The sequence below is a fragment of the Bubalus bubalis genome, chromosome 1 (assembly GCF_019923935.1).
Source record: "Bubalus bubalis isolate 160015118507 breed Murrah chromosome 1, NDDB_SH_1, whole genome shotgun sequence".
Taxonomy (NCBI): Eukaryota; Metazoa; Chordata; class Mammalia; order Artiodactyla; family Bovidae; genus Bubalus; species Bubalus bubalis.
In genome coordinates this window covers 80324000-80341907 of record NC_059157.1, presented here as the reverse complement: position 1 = coordinate 80341907, position 17908 = coordinate 80324000, and the positions used below count along the sequence as shown (strand labels likewise).

At 41.0% G+C, this 17908-nt stretch overlaps 1 protein-coding gene across 1 annotated transcript in view; it reads left to right on the top strand.

Annotated features, from left to right (window-relative positions):
- Positions 1-11987: 11987 nt before the first annotated feature.
- The window catches only part of VGLL3 (vestigial like family member 3), a 58658-nt gene continuing 52737 nt past the window's right edge, over positions 11988-17908 (top strand). Inside the window, exon 1 of the mRNA XM_006046313.4 lies at positions 11988-12472. Coding sequence (XP_006046375.3) covers positions 12347-12472 — 126 coding nt within the window. The 5' untranslated portion in view covers positions 11988-12346. The remainder of the gene's footprint in view (positions 12473-17908) is intronic.

Here is a 17908-nt window from a genome sequence, read left to right as displayed (position 1 = left end):
ATTATACATATTTCAATGCCATTCTCCGAAATCATCTCACCCTCTCCCTCTCCCACAGAGTCCAAAAGACTGTTCTATACATCAGTGTCTCTTTTGTGGTCTCGTACACAGGGTTATTGTTACCATCTTTCTAAATTCCATATATATGTGTTAGTATACTGTATTGGTGTTTTTCTTTCTGGCTTACTTCACTCTGTATAATAGGCTCCAGTTTCATCCACCTCATTAGAACTGATTCAAATGTATTCTTTTTAATGGCTGAGTAATACTCCATTGTGTACATGTACCACAGCTTTCTTATCCATTCATCTGCTGATGGACATCTAGGTTGCTTCCATGTCCTGGCTATTATAAACAGTGCTGTGATGAACATTGGGGTACACGTGGACTCTGTTGGAGAGGGAGAGGGTGGGAAGATTTGGGAGAATGGCATTGAAACATGTATAATATCATGTATGAAACGAGTTGCCAGTCCAGGTTCGATGCACGATACTGGATGCTTGGGGCTAGTGCACTGGGACGACCCAGAGGGACGGTGTGGGGAGGGAGGAGGGAGGAGGGTTCAGGATGGGGAACACATGTATACCTGTGGCGGATTCATTTTGATATTTGGCAAAACTAATACACTTTTGTAAAGTTGAAAAAAAAAACCAAAAACTTATGGTTACCAAAGGGGAGGTGTTAATTTCTAGGATTGTGTCCGAATTTTTGCAACCCCAGAACTGTAGACTGCCAGGCTCCTCTGTCCATGGTATTCTCCAAGAAAGAATACTGGAATGGATTGCCAGTTCCTCCTTGAGGGGTTCTTCCTGACCCAGAGATCACTCATCCCTTATGTCTCCTGCATTGGGAGGCAGGTTCTTTCCCACTGGTGCCACCTGGGAATAACTGAATCACCTTGCTGTACAACTGAAATTAACACAACATTGTAAATGAACGATACTTCAATTTAAAAAATGTTTAAAAACTGTATAAAGTGTAATATGTAATATGACTTATGTACATCGTGAAATGATTACTATGGTAGGTTTAGTGAACATTCATCATCTCATATAAATACATTAAAGAAATTAAAAAAAATATTTTCCTTGTGATGAGAACTCTTAGAGGATTTACTCTCTTAACAGCTTTCAGATATAATGTCAATTATCTCTACATTGTTGCACATTACATCGCTAGTACTTACTTATAACTCGAAGTTTATACTTTTTGACTACCTTTATCTAATCCCACCTAGCCCCACCCCAACCTCTGGTAACCACAAATCTGATACTGCTTTTAATAGATTATGAAAAGAACCAAATAGAAGCTAAAAATTAATAGGACTTTTCAGGAAAAAAAAAAAAAAAAAACTTCTCAATTCTACCGAAGGAGGAAATTTTGAAGCTACTTCTTTAATCCCTAGCAATTAATTTTTTAAATGCACTTCAGAACTTTCAGGAGCTCCCTACCCACGTCTTTCCAAACCAGTTCTTAAAGCCAGAAACTCAGGTTCAGCAGGAAATTTTAATTAAATTGACCCATTAGACAAATAATTGATGAAGGAAATTTCTGTGAGCCTTATTAATTCTGTTATCTATCTTTTTATCTCTTTCACAGCACAAACACATAAAGTTAAATATAAATATAGACCATTTTGTCAGACTTAGTGCTCATTAACTTTTATATAAAGTATGGTATGATGATAATTTTTTTAAAAACATGTATTTTGGAATCAGACCTGGGGTCAAATCCTGACTAGGCACTCACCAGCTAGGTAATCTTTAAGCTATTTAATTTTTCTGACCTTTAGCTTTTTCATATCTAAAATGGTAACACCATCTAATTCATGGGATTTTTGTGAAAATTAAATGAGTAAGAGAAAAAGAATCTTAGCATAAATGCCTGGTTCATTGCAGGTGCTCATAAAATGTGAGTTCCCCTTTTCATCATCTTCCCCATGAAGACGCGAAAATATTGATCCATATAAACCTACTACATTATTCATCTTCTCATAAAGCACATGCTTTAAATCATCTAACAATTCTATAATGTATATTTTGGATGGTGAAACATCTACTGCTAAACAAAGCCTATCCCTATAACTGTGACAATATTGAACCTCAAATGAAATTATCCTTTCATAAAGCATACAATCATGATTTCATTAAGTATGATATAGTAGTGAATATGAATGAAACATGGGCTTCCCAGGTGGTGCTAGTGGTAAAGAACCCTTCTGCCAAGACAACAGAGGTAAGAGAAGTGGGTTTGATCCCTCAGTTGGGAAGATCCCCTGGGGAGGGCATGCCAACCCACTCCAGTTCTCTTGCCTGGAGAATCCCCCTGGACAGAGGAACCTGGCAGGCTACAGTCTATAGGTCGCACAGTCAGACACAACTGAAGTGACTTAGCATGCATGCATGAATAAAACATATATTTTACTTCTTCATGGATCATAGTGAGGAGACAGGAAAAAAAAGAGGGGGTTAAAAAAGCCTATATATGAAAATAGGATAAATACTAAGAAGGGGATGTGAGCAGGCTGTTATTGGAGAGATTAGTGGGGGCAGAATGGGGGTGCACTTTAAATTGAAAAATGTCTTTGAGGAAGCATGTTTAATCTAAGCTCTAGATGGTAAGTAGGCCAAGTGGGGGGAAATTTTTTCCAAGGAAAGGGTGCATGCAAAGACTTAGGGAGAGGGCTCATTGGACGGAAGCAAGTGGTAGGATGACATGTGCTAGAACAAAATTGCAGAGTGGATAGGAGGAGATGGGTAGAAATGGTACAGGTTAGCTGGCAGAGGCAGAGAGAAAGAAACACAGAGAGAAAGAGAAAGAAGGGAAGAGAGAATTCATGATAAAAAAAGCATTATATTCACCAGTGAGTTAAAACTTAGTAGAGCTAGCTGGATTAAGAGTCAGATGGGAGACATGAATCCTTTATTATTATTCCTTGAGTTGGTCTAAATTCCTACTTGGCTTCCCTGATGTCTAGGACTATAAAGAATCTGCCTGCAAAGCGAGAGACCCAGGTTCAATCCTTAGATCGGGAAATCCCCTGGAGGAGGAAATGGCAACCCACGCCAGTGTTCTTGCCTGGAAAATCCCATGGACAGAGGAGCCTGGCAAGCTACAGTCCATGGGGTAGCAAAGAGTGGGAAACACTTTCACTTTCTCTTATATATATATATCTTAATCTGAGTATGATATTAGCATTTAAAGATTGGTTTATGTATTTTTTTAAAACGACGTGGTTCCTAAACATGGATCAATTTTTCACCTGGTGGTCAACTGAAGAAAAGGCAAATTTTTCAATGCTGGAGGTTAAATTGTCTGTTGAACTTTCTGAGACACAGTACATGTGATTTTGCGGGGGTTTGAAGAAATGTTCAATAATAATTTGGGACATGCATAGTTTCACTTGCTTTATTTATTGACTTTCAGTTCAGTTCAGTCACTCAGTCATGTCTGACTCTTTGCGACCCCATGGACTGCAGCATGCCAGGCCTCCCTGTCCATCAGCAACTCCCAGAGTTTACCCAAACTCATGTCCATTGGGTCAGTCATGTCATCCAACCATCTCATCCTCTGTCATCACCTTCTCCTCCCACCTTCAATCTTTCCCAGCATTAGGGCCTTTTCAGATGAGTCAGTTCTTCTCATCAGAAGGCCAAAGTATTGGAGTTTCAGCTTCAACATCAGTCCTTCCAATAAACTGATTTCCTTTAGGATGGAAGGGTTGGATCTCCTTGCAGTCCAAGGGACTCTCAAGAATCTTCTCCAACAGCATAGTTCAAAAGCATCAATTCTTCGGCACTCAGCTTTCCTTATAGTCCAACTCTCACATTCATACATGACCACTGGAAAAACCATAGCTTTGACTAGAAGGACCTTTGTTGGCAAAGTAATTTCTCTGCTTTTTAATATGTTGTCTAGGTTGGTCATAACTTTCCTTCCAAGGAGTAACTGTCTTTTAATTTCATGGCTGCAGTCACCATCTGCAGTGATTTTGGAGCCGAAAAAAATAAAGTCAGCCTCTGTTTCCAGTGTTTTCCCCATCTATTTGCCATGAAGTGATGGGACCGGATGCCATGATCTTAGTTTTCTGAATGTTGAGCTTTAAGAACCCCATATAAGATATATTTCTGTTCCATGAGTCTTGGGCTCTGGGCTAGTTTTTGTAGTAACCTACAAAACTCTGCTAATTTTTGTAAGTAACTTGCATATAGAGGTGATTTGAAGATGGATTAGATCTCAGGATGAGGGGATAGAGTAAGATGAGGAAAAAAAAGCCCAGAAAAAAAACTAAAAAACTCGATATTTTGAGTTTAAGTAGAGGAACATTTGGTGAAGGAGATTGAGAAAGAATAGCCAAAATATAAGAAGACAGATTATCAAAGAAGGGCATAATGGTAGGATGTCAAGAGAAGAGGTAAATTTAAGGAGGGATTAATCCACAGTGTCAAAATTTACAAAGCATCAATTAGGATGAAGTTAAAGACATAAATTTAGAATTGTTAACATGATCATTACTGGTGACATTAATAAACTTTAGTGGGGTGATGAGGCAGAAATATGATTGTATATGGGTGGAAGAGTGAATAGAAAAGGAGAAAGTGGATTTTTGAGGGTTGGTAATGGTGGATAAGATAGGAGACAGTAGTTATAAGAAGATGTGGGTCAGCATGCCAGAGGAACACAGTGAAGTTGCTGGGCACTGAAGAGAGTACCCTGAAGGCAGGTGATCTAAGATGATAACTGCGTAAGTGGTTTAACTGTTTTACATGGGACTTTTGATCTTCTGTTTTTATGTCTATTCTACTAGTATTATCAGCATCACCTTTTGGTCCAGACAACTAGAGTCCCTCCTTGGCCCCTGAGATTTAGAGAGCCTCTCCTCAGAGGCAACTGTAGGGCAAAGGGGACATGCCCACTGAAGTCCTCTCTTCTAGCCTCTCCTGCCCCCCATTACACTGGTGATTAGTTTCCTACTGCTGCTGTAACAGATCACCACAAACTCAGTGACTTAAAGCAATATAAATTTATTGTCTTATAGTTCTGGGGGTCTGAAGTTCAAACTGGTGTGGTTGGCAAGATTGCATTTCTTCTAGAGACCCCAGGGGAGCCTACTTCATGCCTGTTCCAGCTTTTAGAGGCCATATACTTCTTGGTTCATGTTTCTTTTCCATCTTCCAGGTCAGAGATGGCCTGGAGAGTCTTTCTCACTTCCTGTCAATAGGACACTGACTCTTCTGCCTCCTGCCTACCCTCTTAAAAAGACACTTGTGATTACTTACACTGGGCTCACCCAGATAACCTGGGATCATTTTTCTATCTTAAAATCCATTCATTAGTAGGCTAAATTCCACTGCAATCTTAACTCTCTTTTGCTGTATAAGATAAACATATCCATAGGAATTATTCTGCCTAGAACACCTATGTTTTTGTACTCAAGGGTTGACAGCTTTGTGAGTAGATGAACCAAGTCTACTTCCTCAGAGCCATACTTGCCAGAGCAGGATGCATTATCAGTGGGCTCAGCTGAGGCCAGAGGGCTGGCCAAGAATCAACTCTTTATACCCTAGGAAGAATGTTTGGATACACATGCTGAGCCATCTAACACGTGCGCTGCAGATCTCATTTGTTTTCTCACACTAAGACTCTAAGCTAAAGACAAGCCTAGCTGTCATCCTTCTAAAACAAAAGGCAGCCCCTGCTTTGCCCTATCTTATCCCAAGAGATATTGGGGAGATCCACTTCAAGTTACCCCTCCAAAAGAAACTGGTTTGCAGGGTTCACCTCATTAAATTCCAGCTGGAAAATTTGGAAATATTCTGGGAAATTTTGTGGGTGGTGCCAAAAATATAGTGACTGTAAATCCTTGACTCAGAGAGATGGAAACATTGAAGGCCATCTAAGTATTCTATTGGTGGTTTCCCAGGTGGAGCAGGGGTAAAGAACATGCCTGCCGATGCAGGAGATACAAGAGATGTGGCTTCATTCACTGGGTTGGGAGGATCCTCTGGAGTAGGAAATGGCAATCTGCTCCAATATTCTTGCTTGGAAAGTTCCATAGACAGAGGAGCCTGGCAGGGCTATGTCCATGGGGTTACAAAGAGTCACATACAACTGAGCATACACTCATACAAGTATTCTATTAGAGCCACAGTGGCTGGGATATGAAACAGTAAGAGGATAAACACCAGATGGGCTTGAGTTTCACGTCACTCAACCAGAAGAGGAGTGGGGTAGACTGAAAGAAGAAAATAAAGATAAATGAGTAATTTTTGAGAAACTTGAACCCAGAAATACAAATCATCAAATTCCATCCTATTACTATGTTATTCCAAATAATTGTGACACCTCTGCATGACAGATATGAAAATGAGTACATCATTGGTCAGATTGAAATTTCTGGTCTGGATGACTCACTACTGTCAAATGCAATCAGCCTACATTCCCCCAACCCACTCCTTTTTCACAACTCTAGGTTCACCAAAAGATGATCTCATCTAGAACCTCTGCTTATATGCAGTAATGAATATGTACACATATGCACACCCACATATATATGTGTGCATGTAAATAAATAAATATATATATGTATATATATATATGTGCATGTGTGTGTGTGTGTGTGTGCATGTGTTTGTTTATATATATTATTGTGGGTGGTAGAAAACTGAACTAAGAGTCCAGAGACTGGGATGCTTTGATATTAGTTCTGCCTCCATTTCCTGTCTAACTCTTTGTGACCCCATGGACTGCAGCACATCAGGCTTCCCTGTCCTTCACCATCTCTCAGAGCTTGCTCAAACTCATGTCCATTGAGTAGGTGATGCCATCCAGCCATCTCATCCTCTGTCCCCCTCTTCTACCTGCCTTCAATCTTTCCCAGCATCAGGGTCTTTTCTAATGAGGAGGCTCTTCCCATCAGGTAGCCAAAGAATTAGAATTTCAGATTAGCATCAGTCCTTCTGATGAATATTCAGGATGGATTTCCTTTAGGATTGACTGGTTTGATCTCTTTGCGGTCCAAGGGACTCTCAATAGTCATTTCCAACACCACAGTTCAGAAACATCAATTCTTTGGCATTCAGCCTTCTTTGCGGTCCAACTCTCATATCCATACATGCCTACTGGAAAAACCATAGCTTTGGCTAGATGGACCTTTGTTGGCAAAGTAATGTCTCTGTTTTTGAATATGCTGTCTAGGTTGGTCATAGCTTTTCTTCCAAGAAGCAAGTATCTTTTAATTTCATGACTGCAGTCATCATCTGCAGTGATTTTGGAGCCCAAGAAAATAAAGTCTCTCACTGTTTCCATTGTTTCCCCATCTATTTACCATGAAGTGAAGTGACTAGATGACAGAATCTTTTTTTGAATGTTGGGTTTTAAACCAGCATTTTCACTCTCCTCTTTCACTTTCATCAAGAGGCTTTTTAGTTTTTCTTTGCTTTCTGCCATAAGGATGGGGTCCTCTGCATATCTGAAATTATTGATATTTCTCCCAGCAATCTTGATTCCAGCTTGTGCTTTACCTAGTCCAGCATTTTGCATGATGTACTCTGCATATAAGTTAAATAAGCAGGATGACAATATACAGTCTTGATGTACTGCTTTCCCAATTTTGAACCAGTCTGTTGTTCCATGTCTGGTTCTAACTGTTGCTTCTTGCCCTGCATACAGGTTTCTCAAGAGGCAGGTAAGGTGGTCTGGTATTTCCTTCTCTTGAAGAATTTTCCACAGTTTGTTGTGATCCACACAAAAGCTTTAGCATAGTCAATGAAGCACAAGTAGATGCTTTTCTGGAATTCTCTTGCTTTAGATCACTTGTTTGCTTATCTTTGAAAGAAGATGTTATAAACTAGGTGATCTTTTTTATTCTTTTCTATTCTAAAACCCTAAACTTCTACCTAGGGGAAGTCAGACATATCTTCTCTCCTACAAGGACTCCAACTTAGCTTTCCTTAATAGGAATTATCCTACTTCTCTGTCTGGGCATAATTTATCTTCATTTTCTTCTATCAGTGCAGGATAGGGAGGAAGAAAGACACCAAAACATATATATTGCATTATAGAAAATTTTGCCAAACACCTCCAGACTTTTGAGCCTATGACATTAGTGTCTAAGAACTATGTCTTATTCATACATTAAATATTTGCAACATACTAATCAGAGGCTCTATGGGGCACGAGGAAGATGCAGAAATTGGAGCATGAACATGTTCGAGCTAGTTCTGCTTTTATTTTCTAAGTCAACAAATAGAACCTGAAAACCTTCTAAATGTTAGATATACAAGATATATATGATTCAGTGATAATCTAGTGGAGGAGACATATCACACACATAATTGTACAAAAATAATCAGTTTTAGATATATTATCTGAAGATAAAGTTAGAAGTGTTAAGTGACTATACTTCTTCCTAGAAAGGGAGGTCTCAATTCAGATGGCTGAATGGACAGTTGCAGGAGATGGTGACATAGGTAAGAATGTTAAAGAGTTGGGACTGTTAAAGAATGTTAAAGAGTTGGGACTGGGGAAATTTTTCTAAAAAGAGGGGCAAGCATCATTACTTAGTTGGATTTGCAGTGACTGGAATGGAAGAGAATGGACAAATGGATCAGAAGAGGTTTGAACCTGGGGCCTGGAAATCAGGTAGGTGCCTCTTGCAGGATTCTGTGTGAGAGATCTCCCAGTGAACTAAGGATCATAGCAGCAGAGATAAAGAGATTAAGCAAGAGAGTCAGTAGAAAGTATAAGTGGGGATGAAATGGTCTCCAAGACCATATGTGGAGGCTGTGATGTTGGATGATACCCAGATTTCCAGCTCAGCAACTAGGATGGAAGTTTCAATACCTGAAATGGAGATCAAAAGAGGAAGATCAGGTTGGGGCTACGGGGACAATATTAGTGCCATTATGACTGAGGTCCTACAGAAGATCTGTGTGGAGCCATCTGGACTGAAAAGATGAAATTTGAAACAGAGAAGATGGGTATGACCAGTGGTTTTCAACTTGAGAAAAAGCAGTAATAAGTATTTTAAATAAATTTGTATATGTCTTACTTATTGCCACCCTATTTATCTAACTTATACACAGACCACATCATGAGAAAGGCCCGGCTAGAACAGTTATAAGCTAGAATCAAGATTGCCAAGAGAAATATTGCCAACAGCCTCAGATATGTGAATGACACCACTCTAATGGCAGAAAGCAAAGAGGAACTAAAGAACCTGTTGATGAAGGTGAAGAAGGAGAGTGAAAAAGCTGTCTTAACACTAAACATTAAAAAAAAACCCTAAGATTATGGCATCCAGCCCCATCACCTCATGGCAAATTGTTGCTGTTTTTCAGTCACTCAGTCATGTCCAACTCTTTGCAACCCCCATGGACTGCATCCCATCAGGCTTCTGTCCTTCACTGTCTCCCAGAGATTGTACAAATTCATATCATTGAGTAGGTGATGCCATCCAACCATCTCATCTTCTGTTGTCCCCTTCTGTTGTCCCTTCTCCTCCTTCCTTCAATCTTTCCCAGCATCAGGGTCTTTTCCAGTGAGTTGGCTCTTTGCATCAGGTGGCCAAAGTATTGGGCCTTCAGCTTCAGCATTAGTCCTTCCAATGAATATTCAGGATATATTTCCTTTGGGATTGACTGGTTTGATTTCCTTGCAGTCCAAGGAACTCTCAAGAGTCTTCTCCAACAACACAGTTCAAAAGGATTACTTCTTTGGTGTTCAGCCTTCTTTATGATCCAACTCTCATATCCATACGTGACTACTGGAAATACCATAGTATTGACTGTAGGGACCTTATATTTCATGGCAAATAGAAGGAAGAAAGGTGGAAGCAGTGACAGATTTCCTCTTCTTGGGCTCTAAAATCACTGCAGATGGTGACAGCAGCCATGATACTAGAAGATGATTGCTTGTTGGCAGGAAAGCTATGACAAACCTGGACAGTATGTTAAAAAGGAAAGACATCACTTTGCTGATCAAGGTCCATATAGTCAAGACTATAGTCTTTCAACTAGTCACATATGATTGTGAAAGGTAGACCATAAAGAAGGCAGAGCACCAAAGAATTGGTGCTTTTGAACTGTGGTGCTGGAGAAGACTCTTGAGAGTCCCTTGGACAGCAGGCAGATCAAACCAGACAATCTTAAAGGAAATCAGCCCTGAATACTCATTGGATGGACTGATGCTCAAGCTCCAATCTTTCAGTCACCTGATGTGAACAGCTGATTCATTGGAAAAGACCCTGATGCTGGGAAAGATTGAAGGCAGAAGAAGAAGAAGGGGACAGAGGATGAGATGGTTGGTTGGTATCACTGATGCAATGGACATGAACTTGGGCAAACTCCTGGAGGGAGACCTGGTGTGCTGCAGTCCATGGAGCTGCAAAGAGTCAGACATGACTAGGCAACTGAAGAACAACTGATAGGAATATATCCTCTGTTACAGAAAGCACAATGTCTAAGTGGTGAAAGCCCTTAATAAATATATTCTTAATTTTCAATTAATCAGAGAATGAGCAAGTGAATAGGAGCTACTATGAGTAGCTAACAGTTCCTATCCAGTTACTACAGTTTGTATATTTGAGTGTATGAGAGAGGGCATGTGTGAGGGTACATGTGTTTATATATTTGTGTGTCTGGCTAGTTATATATAACCATACACACATTTATATTTATAATATTATAAAAATTAATAATGTAAACAGTATGTTAGTACTATACATGAGTATTAGTCTGCTAGGGCCTCCATAACAAAACATCACAGACTGTGTGGCTTAAACATAGAAATTATTTTGTCACTGTTTTGGAGGCTAAAAATTTAAGATCAAAGTACCCTCAGAGTTAGTTTCTGGTGAGGCTTCTCATCCTGACTTGCTTCTCACTAGGTATTACAAGCCTGCCAAAGCAGACAGACCTCTGGTATCTCTTCCTCTTCTTATAAACACATCAATCCTAGATTAGGACCTTGTGTTCATGACCTTTATTAACCTTAATTACCTCCTGATAGACTGTGTCTCCAAATACAGTCTCATTGGGCGTTAGGCTTCAGCATGGTAATTTTGGGGGGCCACATCTGTCCGGAACATCAGTACAGTTGACATCCAGATTAACTTCTCAAAGGCTAGTTCCTGCAAACAAAACGAGATTGTTCTGTGTTACATATGGAGGGAGGGATACACTCGGTCAGAGACTTTGCTTCTTTACAAAGTAAGTATAATTCTTTTCTACTTTACTTGATTATATTGAAATACAATTATATTGGAGAAGATTGTAAACCACTTGCAAATAAATCTTTAAACAACAGCTGGATGTAGGTTTAATCGCGTGTCACTGTTTGTTATTTTATGGAAACCAGGTTGAAAAGGCCACAAGAGGTTGACATCCCACAGGAGGTCATACCGTGAAGGTGTAAACTTAAAGCGGAGATTGTAGAAAACCGGGCTGCATTCTTGGCATGTGTGCTCTTGCAAGGAAGTTAGCACTTATGGTTATATTTAATGTAGGAGCTAATCCCACTTCATTTTGCGCCTGCTTTGTTTTACCTCTCAGTACACTTGGCCTTCATTTAGCCTCGGCCTCTACGTTGGTGTTCCCTGTAAAATCTCGGTGCTGGGAAGCCCTCGCCCCGGCGGCCAGGTGACAGGAGATGGGCTGGGAATCCGCGGAGCTTTTGTAAGGGCGTGGAGCCTCTCGCATACCATTCCCTCCCACCATCACCCCACTGCCGGGAGGCGGAGAGGGCTTCCAACTTCGCTCCAATCGGCGGCCGGTCCTCCCCGGGGTCCCCCTGCTGGGCGACCGGCCCGCCACCGGCCGAGTTGGAGGAACTTCGCCGAGCTCCGCTTCAGACCCGCAGAAGAGAGCGCTCCCTCTCCTTCCCGGCCAGCCCCCTCCCAGTGCCCCCGCCTCCTGGTCCTCGCCCAGCCGGGAGCGCCGGTGATAGGACGAGCCCCGGGCGTGCATTGTGTATATGCAAACCAGAGCCCGGCTCCGCAGGTCTGCCCAACCCCGGCCGGCGCTCCGCAGCGGCTGGCGCGGCGGTGGGCGCCAGAACCCCGCACTGTCATGTCCCCGCCGCGCGGCGGGCCATTGCGTCCCCGAGTCGCTATATAAGCGCAGGCCAGGGGACACCCAGAGGGGCTGAAGATGAGGGTGCCCGCGCATGGGCCCCCGCTAACTGCCAACTCCTCCCGAGCCCGAGCGGCGCGCGGAGCCCGCGGCCGCCGAGGACCCGTCTTGGCCGCAGAAGCAGCTGGAGCTGCGACAGAGGCGGCGGCGGAGCCCGTCGCTCCAGCTCGTAGAGCCGCGGCCGCAGCCCCGGGGCCGCCGCTGCCCCGGCTGCCATGAGTTGTGCGGAGGTGATGTATCACCCCCAGCCGTATGGAGCGCCCCAGTATCTGCCCAACCCTGTGGCAGCTGCAACCTGCCCCACAGCCTGTTACCACCCGGCGCCCCAACCTGGCCAGCAGGTGAGTCACCGACCGGGCAGCCTGCCGGGGGCGGGGGCGAGGGGCACGGAGAGTATCGGTCTGGGGCTCCCGCGACGACGTCCCTCTGGGATGGGTGGCGCGGAGGATGCTCTGAGAGTTGCGGGAGCGCCCTTGAACAGAAAGCCATCGGAAGAGAAGGGCAAAGCAGAGTTTCGGGAAGGACGAGCAGCCAGGTGGCCGACGGGTGGGGATTCCAAGTGAGAAGTTACCTGGCTGGGGGCTTCAGTGAGCTGTGGTCATAGCCACCCTAGCTCTTAGGGCTCAGTTCTTTGAAGCTCACCAAGGGCACCTGTTTTAAGAATATGTGAGTAAACTTCCTTTAAACCAAGTATCTTGTTTCCTTTGAAAAGGTGGAGTGTACTAGGGTTTTCTTGATGAAAAGGATGAAATGCGTCACTGACACAGGGAAGGCTATCCGGATAGTGAGCCCACGGAATGTCTCTTCTGGGACTTTTTTGGTGGAACATGGGTCTAGTGTGATATTCGTCAAATTATATTAGAAGTTCTCTGTAAAGTCTGTCTTCTTCCATACTGTGACTTAGGGGGCAAGTATTGATCCCCAAATCCCTCATCTATTTTTAATTCCATCAAAGCACAGAGGTGCGATGGTTCAGTCTATTGGACAGAACCCTCTCCTTTCCCAAGCCAAGAAGTAACCTTGGATCACTGGATGCTGGATCTCCACCATGCCAAGAGTGACTTGAATGCTGTTAGATAAGAAGGGTTCAGGAACTAGGGAGATGATAGCGTTCCTTTAGAAGGGAGAATAGGGTTCTGGGGAATTTAGCACTCGGTATCCCTGGATGTTCCTTTCTGGATGCCACAGAGTGTCAAGGGTTAGTCAGCCTACATAAAGCACATACATGAGCACGTGGCCAGGGTGTACCAAAGTAGGGTCCTCAGACTCTGGGAGTTAGGCTGGGTTGGTTTGGTGAGACTTAAAAAAATGTGATTTATATACTCTGAGGTGGGATCTAGGTGCGCTTTTAATAATAACATCCACAGTGTTTATTGATTTTTTTTGTTTGTTTGGTTTTTAGTTTCTTAAAAACCCTGTGTTTTATTGTGGTCTTTAGGGTTTGGCTCTTTAATTAACCTGGTCATTTAAAATATTTCCTCTACTTCTGTCTCTTTACTAGATTTATTGTGCTACTCTTTGGAAAGAAATGATAACTTCTGTTTATAATTTAGGGACTGAAATTCAGCTGATTCTGGAAGGGTACATACTCTAGATTCATCTGGTGAACAGTATGAGCTTAACCAGGACAACTAAGGCAAAAGAGGAAGGAGCCTCACTCTGTGGCTTTTTTTTTTTTTTTTTTTTAATATTCATCAGCTTCAGCATTTAAAAGCAAGATTACTTTTAGGGAGGGGAATGGGAAAGCTTTGTGGTCAAGGGTAATAGGTTAAAACATTTTGGTTAGGCTCTTTGTTTACATTCTTTGGCTTTAATATAAAAGATATAGGTAATGGAGAAAACCATTTAAATCCAAGTCAGGCAAGGGATGCAAAGAGACATTGGATATCTGTTTGTGTGTTTTGTGAACACTCTGTTTCAGATGAACCACCCTCTTCTTTCCTTTCTTCCATTGCAGACACTGTAGAGGCCTTCAGTTATCAATTGAAACATAGATGAGCAGTAAACTCAAACTTTACTAAGCATTCATAAAGGTATTTTTCCCCATCAAAAATAACTTTAGCAGACTACTTTTGAGTAAGATTTTATTTTCTAGAGTTGTGGAAATAGTTGCATTAAAATATGAATATTTAGTGAGGGTTAGAATTGGAATAATTTTTTGAGCTAGAAAATAAAGTTTGGTACCAGAAAAATTGTAAATAACTAATCATGAAATATAGTTTTTAATAAAAAATGACTCCAATGTCTTATCTAACTTTTGCAGTAGCCCCGGAACTCAGTTCCCAAATTGCATTCTTTTGCTAAGACCATCAACAAATCAAAAAATGAGCTTTCTTTTTCACTTGAAATGTCTACCTTGATGAGTATCATATATTAGTAAATAGTAATTTCTGCTACCCTTTGGGCTTCTGTAGATATTGTTTAAGTAGGCGTTAGGCTGAGTTGAGCTTAAGAACTTTGTTGAGAAGTGTGCTTGAAATTTTTATGTTGCTTTTACTACATTAGCTTGTTTGAGATTATTTTGTTTTGTGGAGTAAAGAAACTATTTGACTATAACTGGCTAGCAAAATAAAAGACAGTAGTGTAACTCCTATTCTTTTACTGTCAGGAGTTTATTTTGATGACCTATATTTTCTGTTGGAAAAAAGATTAAATCAGGAAATTGTTATCAAGCTGACAACATTTTTAGACTATGTGGTGTGTGGGTGAAGTGGGACTAATATTGACTTGTCCTCAACGTAGTCATCTGAGAATACATATTTTGGTTGTTTTTGCATTCCATAAGTTTTTATCATTATTATCCATGAAGATTGTTTTCTCTGCACATGGAAAGTGACCCCTAGTAGCATCTTGCCTGAGAGACAAAAATAAGAGCTACAAGCCCTACTACATTAAAAAAATTGATTTGTTGAGGCCAAGAAGCAGAAAAAGTGATAGAGTGACAAAGTTTAATCATCATTTAGAAAATGTTAGAAAAGATAGCATTAAAGTTTTTCTGTCACTTCTGTATATTCAATTATTGTAGTGTATCTTTGTGATTTTTCCCTCAAAGCCATATAGCTCTGAAGTCCTTGTAAATTATTATGTCATAATGGTTTGTTACACTGGATTTTAAACTTAAGTATATTTTCCTTTTAATGTATGATTATATAGCAGAAAATTCTTTTTGAAATAGTAGAACTTCATACTCCAGGCACATGTACTCTCAGCTTTTCCCCTAAAAGCACAGAGTATGTTTGAAATCTTAAGTTTTATTTTTTTTATTTGAACATACTATACATTGTTGGTGGGTAATAGGTTAGCACCTTATGTAAATATACCTGTAGAGTCAATTTTATAGTCCTTGACGTTACTTCCTAGAAACTGCATGGCTGTGCATACATTTTAGTGTGGTTTCTAGAGCCAGCATTTGTTGAGGGCTGCTAAGCTCTCTGGTCCCTGTGCCCACCATTTCTTCCTAGCTCGAAAGTATCAGCGCCTACTATCTCCTCAGGAGAACTCTTGACCCCGTCTCTCAGCACATGCTCCAAAGGCATGATGATACTGCAGAACATGTACAGAAAGGAATGTACTTCTATCCTAGTAGTGACAGTAGGAAAAATGAAAAAAAAAAAAAAAAAAAACAACTCAAGATATGTGTCAGGAAAAATTGAGGGAAATAATGTGAAATCATAAATTCCCTTCATACACTGTGGATTCCTCATCTTGAATGCGGGCAATCTGTGGTTGTCTAAAATCTCCCTCCCCCTCCCCCCATACTCTCATAATGTTAACATTAGGGAGATACTTAAAGCAGAGCTTTCAGAACTGGGTAGTACATAGACGAGGCAGTGAAAACAGAGGAGAATAACCCTTGTTCACTAATTGTGCATAAGGGTTTTTAACAGTCACACTTTGGGCTTCATATATGAGTATATTTAATCTCCCCTCTTCCAGGGTGACAGCTGGGTGACTATACATGCATGCTTCCACTTAAGAGAATTAAAAGTCTTGGGAGGCAGAACTCCAGTTATAAGTTTGTAAGGGATTTTTCAAGCTCTTTCTCTGGCCTCTGCCACTTTGGTTAGGTCATAAAAAGCTTTCCGAGATTCTGTTTGTTAGGGAAAAAAACCCTGGAAAACACACACTTCAACCCCTCCTTTTCCAGATGCAGAAATGCATGTTTATAGGGCTGAAATACCTGACTAAAGATTTCAAAGCTAATGGGTGACAAAATTATGACCACCGGATGCCCTGCTCCCTAGTATAGCATCTTTCCACCATACCATGCAGTCCCCTAAGTTTTTTTTTTCTTGCTATTGTGCAATAGACTTATTTTTGTCTTTAGTGCTCCAAATCAACTTTTTGATAAAGAAGATTAATATGCAGTAGATTCTTTGGCCTTGGGGCTTGAAATTCTTTCCAAGTCCTTGGTAGTGTACGTTTTTAGTTTAGGCATTCCAAAGTCCTTTTGCAAGCATTTGTATAATGCTAATGACTTTTGCTATGCATGTTGCATCCTTTGTTGATGAAGCAGAATATCAGTTAGCAAATGAACATGTATTTATTTGAAAATAATATTCAGGAAGTGGTATTAACAGTCAGCTTTAGGTACCTTATATATCATTGCTATTCCAACATAAGTTTAGATTCATTAAGAGAAAAGCATATAATTACATTCTAAATAGTTTTAATACACAGGCCTCTTATTTAAGTGGGAGGATCTAATTTTCTTGCAACTGTAAGCAAGGACTTAAGTGGATTTGTAAGAGTCCATACAGGACTTCTTTGAGAAAGAACAGCCTCTCTGATTCCATACTACACAAAATAACTTGACTGTAGAGACTGAGAAGTTTCAAGTGCCTCAGAGCTTTATGCTCCCAATAACTTTCCAGCCAGAAAATTCAAAGCCAGAAGGAAAATTAAACTTTAAACTAACTAAACTGAACTGTTGTCTCTGGCAATCAACCAAAGCGGAGATTACAATACCGATAGTACAGGCAGGCTGGAAAGCCATAAATTCACATGCAGTAAGGCTTCATTCACCAGAAAACCAAATGCCAGGACAAGGAAGCATTCTGTGGAAATTTAAGTTAAGGATATTTTCTCTCAGTGCATGGAAGTCCTTCTTTACCTAGTGCTTGGTAGAGGCTCACATCTCACAGAGTTGGAGAGGACCGGGAGATGATAAAGGGAATGAGGGTGATCAGGAGGTAGAATGATCCTTCATGGTACCTCTTTTCACAACTACAGAAGAGATGTTGTGCTGACCCAGTTTGGCAATATGTACATTTCTATCTTATATCTTTCTGTGCAAAGGGGATTTTCAGTAAGACTAAAAATATTATGCTCGGCTATTATACAGAGTGAAGTCAGAAAGGGAAAAACAAATATTGTATATTAAAGCATATATATGGAATCTAGAAAGATGGTACTGATGAACCTATTTGCAGGGCAACAGTGGAGATGCAGACATAGAGAACAGACATGTGGTCACAGGGAGTAGAGAAGGAGAGGGTGGAATGAATGGAGATAGTACCATGGAAACATGTACACCACCATATGTAAAATAGCCAGTGGGAATCTGCTATATGACTCAGGGAACTCAGACCCAGGCTCTGTGATGGGGTGGGAGGTGGGAGGGAGGTTCTAGGGGGAGGGGACAAAAATGTATACCTATGGACTGATTCACATAGATGTATGGCAGAAACCCACACAATATTGTAAAGCCATTATCCTTCAATTAAAAATAAATAAATTAAAAAACAAAAACAAAACAAAGAATATTATGTTTGGAA